The 9006-nt window shown below is 57.2% G+C and overlaps 2 protein-coding genes across 2 annotated transcripts; one reads left to right on the top strand and one right to left on the bottom strand.

The window, feature by feature from the left end:
• Positions 1-1207: 1207 nt before the first annotated feature.
• On the top strand, positions 1208-7407 carry CFAP157 (cilia and flagella associated protein 157). Its single transcript, XM_070430615.1, has 9 exons — positions 1208-1396; positions 2834-3105; positions 3788-3941; positions 4679-4946; positions 5566-5696; positions 5926-6076; positions 6432-6589; positions 6748-6934; positions 7219-7407. The coding sequence occupies exons 1-9, from the start codon at positions 1236-1238 to the stop codon at positions 7288-7290; spliced, it is 1554 nt and encodes a 517-aa protein (XP_070286716.1). The 5' UTR covers positions 1208-1235; the 3' UTR covers positions 7291-7407.
• Positions 7311-8951, bottom strand: PTRH1 (peptidyl-tRNA hydrolase 1 homolog). Its single transcript, XM_070430617.1, has 5 exons — positions 8854-8951; positions 8284-8503; positions 7964-8063; positions 7765-7810; positions 7311-7666 (listed from the first exon to the last, which is right to left on the bottom strand). The coding sequence occupies exons 1-5, from the start codon at positions 8899-8901 to the stop codon at positions 7484-7486; spliced, it is 597 nt and encodes a 198-aa protein (XP_070286718.1). The 5' UTR covers positions 8902-8951; the 3' UTR covers positions 7311-7483.
• Positions 8952-9006: the final 55 nt, after the last annotated feature.

The raw sequence follows: 9006 nt of genomic DNA, 5'->3' as shown, positions 1-9006 counted from the left end.
CAAACCAACCCCTAAGGCTGCAGTAATAGAGCTTCACCTTGTCTAGCCTTCAGACTTCCAGGAGGGACTATTTCACCTCTTGCTAAGTGCCAAGCCCTAGGATAACAGGGAGGAAGAGGACCTGCCCCTGTCTCAGGAGTGCCTGGGCCACAAGCACTGGGTGAATACCACAGGCCTACAGGCATGGTCTCCGGGAGAGGGGAGGAGATGGGGCATGAGGGGCCAGCCAGGGCATCAGCCAGCTGGACACCTACCGCGCCCTCTTCTCCCCCTCCCCCCAGCCCAGGATGCTGCCACCCAAGGCAAAGCTACAGAGTACACCTTTATTTGCCGGGGTCAGCGTGGGACAAAGGGGCACTTTCTCCGAGCTGGGTGGGAACTGAGCCAGCCTCTGGACAGGGATGTCCTGGGACCCCGTATGGGAGCCTCCTATATGAAACATCTATTTCTTTTTTAAAAATTTTTTTTTTTTTATTGATTTCAGAAAGGAAGGGAGAGGGAGAGATAGAAATATCAATGATGAGAAATCAGCTGCCTCCTGTGCCCCACACCGGAGATTGAGCTCACAACCCAGGCATCTGGCCCGACCGGAATCGAACCGAGACCTCCCGCTTCCTAGGTCGATGCTCACTAAAATACCTTTCCTTACCGTACTGCCTCCCCACCTGCTTTGGGTGAACCAAGAGGAGGATTCTGCTTGGTAGCTGCATCACCAAAGAATTAAGCCGGTCTCAGGCCTCAGGGGAGGGGTTTCTTGGTCTGGGGCATCACCAAAGAATTAAGCCGGTCTCAGGCCTCAGGGGAGGGGTTTCTTGGTCTGGGGCCTGGTGACCAGCTTCTTCTGGTCCTGGGGAGCTCTGGGGCAGATGTCCCCTCTGATCAGCACCAAGGGGCAGGGTAGTGACTTCGAGGGCTCAGAACCACTGTAATATTTCTACATCACTTATTGCCACCTGGGGGAGAAGGGGTCTCCCCAGAGCCCAAGAGTGCCCTGAGGGCCTGGCATCCTGGTCTGGAGACACCAGGGCCTAGGAAACCCCAACCTAGAGACTCTACGGAGGTGCTGTCAGCCTTGGAGGTGGAGACCATTCGCCAGTGCCCGCCTTGCCCAAAATAGGACAGGGCCCCTTTAAGCCTTGTTTCATTCCTTCAGTTTGTTGCTATGTATGAGACCAACTTCCTTAGCAACCACCTGGTCTTTTAAAGGAGTCCTGAGGTAGCGGTGGCTACCAGCCATGGCTCCCAAAAAGAAGGCAAAGAAGGGGGCCAAGGAGCTCGAGGCCAAGAAGAAAAGTGCCAAGAAGGAGCCCAACATGGCCATGGATATGGTTTTGGCCCAGGAGTTACGGGAGTTCTACCACATTCAGATCCGAGACCTGGAGGACAGGCTGGCCCGGTGGGTGGGTGCCTAGAGGCTGGTCCTGCTGGGTCAGAAGCTCTGCCCAGAGCTGGCCACTGTGCAGGCTCAGCTGGGGATGGTAGCGTGTGTGTGTGTGTGTGTGTGTGTGTGTGTGTGTGTGTGTCTAACTCTTCCAAGACATGTTCACCTGGCCATTTTTCTTATTTTCAAACCAAGTTTCCTCCCAGTTAGGATGCACTGGCTCAGTCTCAGGGTCACCCTTAAAAGACCCTTTGGTGATGAGCAAGAACCCCACATGTTGCAGATACAGCTAATGTTGACTTCTTGTGTGCCAGGTGGGTCCTGTGCTGTGCTCACTGTGTCCCTGAGACAGAGCCAGGAGAGAGGTCTTCATGGCATCCCTATTGCACAGACAGAAGGTCTGAGGCTCAGGGAGGGGAAGTCACCTCAGGAGGAAGAGAGGGCAGAATGGGAGCTCTGGCCCCCTGACTTCCCTCCACCAGGCTGCTTCCTTGCTCCATGAAGCAGGTCATTCGGTTCTGCACCCTGCAGGGCCCTGTATGCAGTAGCCGTTCAAAAGATGTTGGTTGGGTTAATTATGAATTAAAACATCTTTCCAAATAACTTCACCAATTATTCCCTAGGAAACCAATAGATCAATCATAGGACACTGTTAAAAATTCACGAGCTTCCTTCAAGCTGAGACACTGGATTGAATGTATTTGGGGAAAATGCGTTTGGGAGACAGTATTGGGTGCTTACTATTTGCTAAGCTCCTCTGCCAGGCCCCAAGAATATCACGGTGAAGGAGGTCAGAGGTTGGCCAGGTGGAGAAAACAGACACGTCAGGTCTTGACTGCCCAGTGAGACAAGGACTAACCTACTAAAGGGCACCCCAGAGAGGGTCACAAATATGGCTCAGAGCCAAGAAGGCTCCACTGAGGAGGTAGCTAACTCAGTGGATGAAAGTAAGGAAGATAGCAGGTGCAAAGGCTAGGGAGGGCACAGAGTTGGTCGACTTGGGCAGTTAAGTGTTGTAGTTGAGCCTTGACTTTGAGGTCAAATTGACTTGAGTTCAAGTTCTGGTTTTGCCACTTACTAGGAGTTGCTTTATCCCTCTGAGCCTCCGTTTTCTCATCTGTCAAATGGGTATAATCATCATAGTATCCACTTCCTTATGGGCTGTTGTGAGAATTCAGCAAATACACAGAGTACCTGCTATGTACCAGGCACAGTCCTAGGTGTTGGGGACACAGCAGTGAACACAAGAGAGAAAGGCTCTGCCCTCAGGGAACTTACATGCTAATGATGTGATGAAGGTAATGCACTGAGCAGACACTGGCTATGGTCATGAGTGCAGGTCAGGGGGAGATGAGGCTGGATTCTGACCATGAGGAACCGCAAATGCCCCTCTGTGAGAGGGTCTTGAGGAGGTTGGCCCAGTTGCAGAGGCCTGCCCTGCCCTCGCCTCAGGTACCAGCACAAGTGGGATGAGCTGGCCGTGCAGGAGAAGCTATTCCGCCAGGAGTATGAGCAGCTGGCCAGCAATAAGAAGGAGATTGTGGCCTTCCTCAAGAGGACGCTCAACCAGCGGGTGGATGAGATCGCCGACCTCAATGAGCAGCTCCAAAGCCTGCAGCTGGCCAAGGAGATGGAGAAGGACGCCTTTGAAGCCCAGTTAGCCCAGGTGCGCCATGAGTTCCAGGAGACCAAGGACCAGCTCACCACGGAGAACATCATCATTGGTGAGGGGGCCTGGGTGCACCTGCCATGGAGACAGGGAATCCCAGACTCTGGCTCTGTGGGCTCAAGTCCTAGCTCTACCGCTATCTCTATGGCCTCGGGCAAGCACTTCTCTCTGACCCTGCTTTCCCACCTGGGAAATGGGGATATGTCTACCTTGAATAACGACAGCGATGTGCTGCTTCCCACACATTCATTATCTTCCATAGTTAATGTCCCAGCAATCCTGTGAGGCAGGAAGTACTGTCTCCCCATTTGTAGGTAAGGGAGCACCTTAAGAAGGTTAAGTGTCTTGGCCAAGGTCACCCAGGTGCCAAGGGTTGTTTTGAGGCTTAATGACAGCATGAATGCCTGGCCCAGAGAAGGTGTTCAAATGAGTGGTGGTTGTCACCATTGCCTTCATGAGACAGGAGTGGAGGAGAGTGTCAAGGACAGCTTCTCAGAGGTGAAACCTGAACGAGTCTTGATAAGATTAGTGGAGGGGAAGAGAGAGCTTTCCAGACTAAAGCAATAAAGGTGGGCAGGACTAGGTGTAGGGGTAGGGGTCTGGCCCTCCTGGATCAGGAACCATAAGGCAGGCAAGAGTAAGTGGGGAGGGAGGGGCATCGCTCCAGGCCCTTGCTGCCCCTGGGACCTGCCCTCCCAGGCGGCCCCTCACCAGGCCTGTGCCTGGGGATGGGGCAGGGGGGAAGCTGGCAGCCCTGGAGGAGTTCCGGCAGCAGAAAGAGGAGCTTTCGGAGAAGTTCACATTGCTGGAGGACCAGCTGCAGAAGCAGGAGTATGAATACAAGGACTACATGTACAACCTGGAGAAGAAGTCGGTGCTGGACAGGGACAGGTGGGCAGGCCGGGTGCGGGAGCCTTCATGGGGTGGGGGGCAGGCGCAGCCCAGTCCTCAGACCTCTGTTTGCCTCACAGAATTCTGATTGGGGAGCCTGTGCTAGCTCATTGACTCCCCATCCTGAGCTCCCCGGGATCCCGGCAGGGTTATGGAGAGTGTGAGAAAGTAACCAAGCTCCCCAGCTCGTCCTCACACTGGCATCGGAGAATCCCTGAACTTCCTTTTGCTACGTTTTGTGACTTAAGTCATTATTTATTTCATAGCTAATCCACTGATTTGGTTCATAATTCAAGGTACAAAGGGTGCCATAGCAGGTTGGCTCAGTGGATAGAGCATCGGCCTGTGGACTGAAGGGTCCCAGGTTCGATTCCGGTCAAAGGCACATGCCTGGGTTGTGGGCTCAATTCCCAGTAGGGGGTGTGCAGGAGGCATCCGATCAGTGATTCTCTCTCCTCATTGATGTTTCTCTCTCTCCCTCTCCCTTCTTCTCTGAAATCAATAAAAAAAAAAAAAATATATATATATATATATATATATATATATATATATATATTTTTTTTTTTTTAAAGGTACAAAGGTCTACAGTGAGAAGCCTCCTGCCCACGGCCCACCCCTCCTGGAGGGACGAGCAGAGAGGTGGCCCTAGGCACTCTGGGCACCTCCACATAGGGAGGGGTGCCTGAGGTCTGTGCCCACTCTGCCTGACCCCCTTCATTCCCACCCATCCCGAGTAGAGTGAAGAAGGAAATCATTCAGCGTGTGAACCAGGTGGCCACTGACTTCCACAAGATGGCCACTAGCCAGATGTGGGACACAACGAAGCAGGCCATCCTGGAGAACAACACTGTGACCCTGCAGCTGTCCAGGGTCTCCCAGCATGGCGTGCAGCTGCTGCGGGAGAATGACCAGCTCAAGAGCAACCAAGACAAGCTGTGCAAAGAGCTGGAGCTACTGCAGAACGCCAAGCAGGCCATGGCCAAGCACAACAGAAGCCACCAAAAGGTGTGCCTGCCAGGCCCTCATCACAGGGTGTTTGGCACCTAAAGCTGGAGGGAATCCTAGGGGCCCTGCCCTGAGGGCAAACACCCACTTGGCAGGGGTGTACCTGGCCTGGAGCCAAGTCTGGAGGGAGCCAGCTGTGAGGGGACCAGCCCTACTTGTGGGGGCTCTAGGGTGCTGGCCCCAGCTCATTTTTTTTCTTCTTAAATATATTTTTATTGATTTCAGAGAGGAAGGGAGAGGAAGAGAGAGAGAAACATCAATGATGAGAATCATTGATTGGCTGCCTCCTGCACGCCCCCTACTGGGGATCGAGCCGCAACTCGGGCATGTGCCCTTAACCGGAATCGAACCAGGGACCCTTCAGTCCGCAGGCCGATGCTCTATCCACTGAGCCAAACCGGCTAGGGCAGCTCATTTTTCTTGATTTGATTTAAAGCTCCTATAACTTGTTGAAGTGGAACCCACTCCCGGAGAGCTGGGGGCTCTGCTCAGCTGCTCTTCAGGGATGTGACCTCTCTGTGCAATGGGGTGAGCCCTGGCTGAGTCTAGAGCTGGGGGTATGGGGCTGGCTAAGGACCCACAGTGCGTCTGAGGCATGGCCACCTGCTCGCACCCACAGATCATCCTCATGCTGACTGAGAAGTGCCACAAGCAGCAGGAGGGCAGAGTGCAGGCTGATCAGCTGCGCTTCCTGCGGAGCGAACTGGAGCAGAAAGTCCTGCAGCTGCAGAAGGAGAAGGAGGCACTGAGGTGGGGCCCGCGGTGGGCGGACGCGGACGGTGGGAGTAGGCAGGAGCCCAGCTCCTTATGGCCACGTGACGCAGGCCAGTGACTTCCTCTCTCTAGAAGGGCCTCGAGGCTTCCTGTCAAACAGCCTGAGGCCCGGGGCTGGATGAGGGACCCTGTGGGCTAACGAGCAATGGTAGGGCCCAACACCCTGGAGTAGGGAGGTGGCTGACTCATCAGGTCCCACGGCCAGGAGCCAGAAAGTCCAGCTGAACCAGCAGCTGGAGCATCAGCACACTGAGGCGAAGCGGCTGCGGCAAGAGCTGGCCAAAGAGCAGAAGGTGCGGGCAAGCCTGGAGACGACCCTGGCCCACACCACCAACTTCCTACAGAACATTCTGCAGGTGACCAACAAGTGGGTGAAAGTGAGGGGGGGGGTCGGCCCAGAGGTAACTGGGCCCTCGGAGAAAGCCAAGCCAGGGCCAGGCGCCCCAACTTTTCCCTGAGAGACTCCTGGCAAGTCTGCCCTTTTCTGAGTCTGCAATTCAAAGATCCCCTCAAGGTCGTGAAGAAACTGGATGGAGTCCTTCTCTGAGGCCCTGGAAGGCCTTGGGTCTCAGTCTTCCCATTTGGAGAATGGGTATCCCACCACAGCCAGGGAACACTTTTTAAAACAGGCACTGGGGTTGGAGTTTCCCAGAGGTGGGTGTTGGGCCACTATGGGCCTGGTCCCCATGGGCCCACCCCAACTCCTACCAGAACCTGCAACCAGAGGAAGAGGACGGCAACTATGAGATAGTGTTCCAGCTGCATTGCAAGGAGATCCTGAGGCAGCTGCTGGCCATGCTCAGCTCGGCCGTGGTCCTAAGCCCCCCGATGATTGTGGGTCCCCACCAACATCATGGCCACCCGGACAGGTGAGTGACCTTGTGTGACCTCAGAAGCAGCAGCTATAGGACTTGCCAAGGGCTGTCTCAGAGACCCTGGGCCAGAATTTGGGCTCCCTAAAGCCTTTCTGAACCTCAGCCTCCTCATCTCTGAAATGGAGGTGATGACACCACCCCGCTCCCTGCAGCCAGTCCAGCATCTCGCCACCCAAGACTGGGTCAATGTTCCAACGGCTGTCCGACCTCCCGACCTCCCAGCTGGCAGATCTGGGCCTGGTGCCTCGACAGGTCCACCTCTCACCCAACCCTGAGGACCTCAGGCTGCTCTCACACTTCACTCGTATGAGATCATTCCAGGCACTCAGCAGCACTGAGGTGAGAGTGCCTGGGACCTCGATGACAGCCAGCCCTGGGTGCGATCATGGCTCAGTCACACTGCAGCTGTGTGGCCTTGGGGATGTGGCCAGACTTCTCTAAGCCTCCATTTCCCCATCTGTGAAATGGGCTGAAGAAAGGTGTGACAAGGTCTCAGTGGCCTAAGGCATGCCCACACAGCCCCTGGGAGGGGGGCTTGCTGGGTCCCTCCTCCACAGGCAGGAGGAGGGTAGGAACCCCCGGAGGAAGCTTCAGCTTCCAAGCAGGCATCTTTAATCTTACAGATCCAAACCTTGGAGTCTTCAAAAAAGATAAAAAAGTTTAGTCTTCCTGAAGTTTCCCTGTTTTCCAAGTAAGACACAGAGAGACGACCAACCCTCATCCCCAAAATGGACCAATCCAGCCACAGTCCCTTTTAATCCCAGGAGCCTGGAGTAGTCCAGAGAACAGTTCTATAAAAAGTGGCTACCACAGGTTGGCGTGGCACCTCTGTGGACGTGGCTGGGTATCTGGGCATGGCAGGTGAGCAGGCCGCTGTGGCCACTGGTGTCAGGTGCCTGACAAGGGCCCCTGGCTCCGCTCACGGATGTGGTCCAGGAGCAGGTCTGTGGCCTGCTCCAGCACTGGAAGCAGCAGTTCCTGCTCCGATTGGGAGAAGCAGCCCAGCACGTGTGCCTGCACGGCGTCCGGGTGCGTCGGGCGCCCGATGCCCACTCGCAGCCGTGGCATTGCCTGTGGAGGAGCGGAGGGGCCCGGACAGCTTTGGTGAGGAGTGATGGGCCCCATGCCGAACCACCCGACCCAGAGCAGGACCAAGGGGGCGCACTCACGTTGGAGTTGAGGCAGCAAATGCAGGAACGAACTCCATTATGACCCCTTCGAGGGATAGGAGAGGGGCAGTCAGTCAGTGCTTCCCTGGGTCAGCCCCCTTCCCGCTCCCAGCTCAGCTGGGGTCAGCACCCCCACCCCACTCCAAATGGGAGGCCAACTTCCTGTCCCATCCCTACGGGCTCAGGCTCGGGGCCTCACCTGGCGCTTCCGCCCAGCTTCAGAGCCAGCTTCCCCAGGGGCTTGTCCAGGTCGTCGTGCACCAGGTAGACCTCCTCGGCAGTCAGGCCCAACAGCTCCGCTTGGCACAGGGAAACGGTGGCCCCGTTACCGCTGATCTGCCCGGGGGCGTTTCCCACCTCCCACCTCCCGTGAGAGGCCACAGTTTAAAGAAACGGAGGCTCCCACAGTCCCCGAGGCCAGGCGGCAACTGGAACTCGGAGGGGAACCGTGGCCGCAGCTCCGAGTCCCCTCTGGCCCCTCCGCCCTCCAGGCCGGCTCCCTCGGTGCCCTCTACTCACCGGCCCGGGCCACGCTGCGCCCGTTGGCATTCATGAGCCGCCGCGGCCGAAGCAGGACCAGCTGGGCATCCCCGAGCGCGGCCAGGGCGAGGTCGGCGGCGCAGCGGCGGTCGCGGGCCCAGCTCTCCGTCACGCCCAGCCGCCGCGCCAGCTGCCCCAGCACCGCCAGCCCCACGCTGTGCCGCGTGCCGGGCAGCCTGGGGTTCCCCAGGCCGGCCACCTGCGGGCGGCACCAGGGACACTGAGGCCGACAGCTCCCGACACCCTCCATCTCACAATGCCCCCTGGAACCCGAAGCAGGAGGGTAACGCCAAGCAGGAGCGGAGTGGGGACGGGCGCGAACGGGGGGCCCGGAGACCCCGGAGCCTCCAGAAGGCTGGGCGGGCCGGACCGGCAGGGCGCGAGGCGCCGGGCGGAGTTCCTGGGAGTTTGGAGCCCGTCGGAGTATCGGACCCATTTCTAGATTTAAAACAACTGAGGCAAAGAATCCGGGGACTTTGTCGGGGAGACAGCGGCAAAACTGGAGCTCGGTCCCGGGAGCCCCTACGTCGCCCCCCTAACTCCACTCACCAGCCACCGCTTCCCCGGGGGCCGGGGTTCCAAAACGCACCCGCTCATGGTCCGACTCGGCAGCAGCCCCGCCCCGCAGAGGCCCCGCGGCGGGCGGCGCGCTTCCCACCCCGAAACAGCCCCGCCCCTGACGTCACCACCCCTCGGCCAATT

The sequence above is a fragment of the Myotis yumanensis genome, unplaced genomic scaffold (genome assembly GCF_028538775.1).
Source record: "Myotis yumanensis isolate MYYU_CA2020_CCGP unplaced genomic scaffold, mMyoYum1.0.hap1 SCAF_12, whole genome shotgun sequence".
Taxonomy (NCBI): Eukaryota; Metazoa; Chordata; class Mammalia; order Chiroptera; family Vespertilionidae; genus Myotis; species Myotis yumanensis.
This window is presented reverse-complemented; position numbering and strand designations above follow the sequence as displayed.

Excerpts from the sequence above, each read along its gene's own strand:
- CFAP157 (XM_070430615.1), top strand. The coding sequence starts at position 1,236 with ATGGCTCCCAAAAAGAAGGCAAAGAAGGGGGCCAAGGAGCTCGAGGCC. Across the intron at positions 3,106-3,787 it reads CACGGAGAACATCATCATTG|GGGGGAAGCTGGCAGCCCTG; the intron begins GTGAGGGGGCCT and ends GGGATGGGGCAG. Across the intron at positions 5,697-5,925 it reads AAGGAGAAGGAGGCACTGAG|GAGCCAGAAAGTCCAGCTGA; the intron begins GTGGGGCCCGCG and ends TCCCACGGCCAG.
- PTRH1 (XM_070430617.1), bottom strand. The coding sequence starts at position 8,901 with ATGAGCGGGTGCGTTTTGGAACCCCGGCCCCCGGGGAAGCGGTGGCTG. Across the intron at positions 8,504-8,853 it reads CCCCGGGGAAGCGGTGGCTG|GTGGCCGGCCTGGGGAACCC; the intron begins GTGAGTGGAGTT and ends TGCCGCCCGCAG. Across the intron at positions 8,064-8,283 it reads GCGCAGCGTGGCCCGGGCCG|CGGAGCTGTTGGGCCTGACT; the intron begins GTGAGTAGAGGG and ends CCCTGTGCCAAG.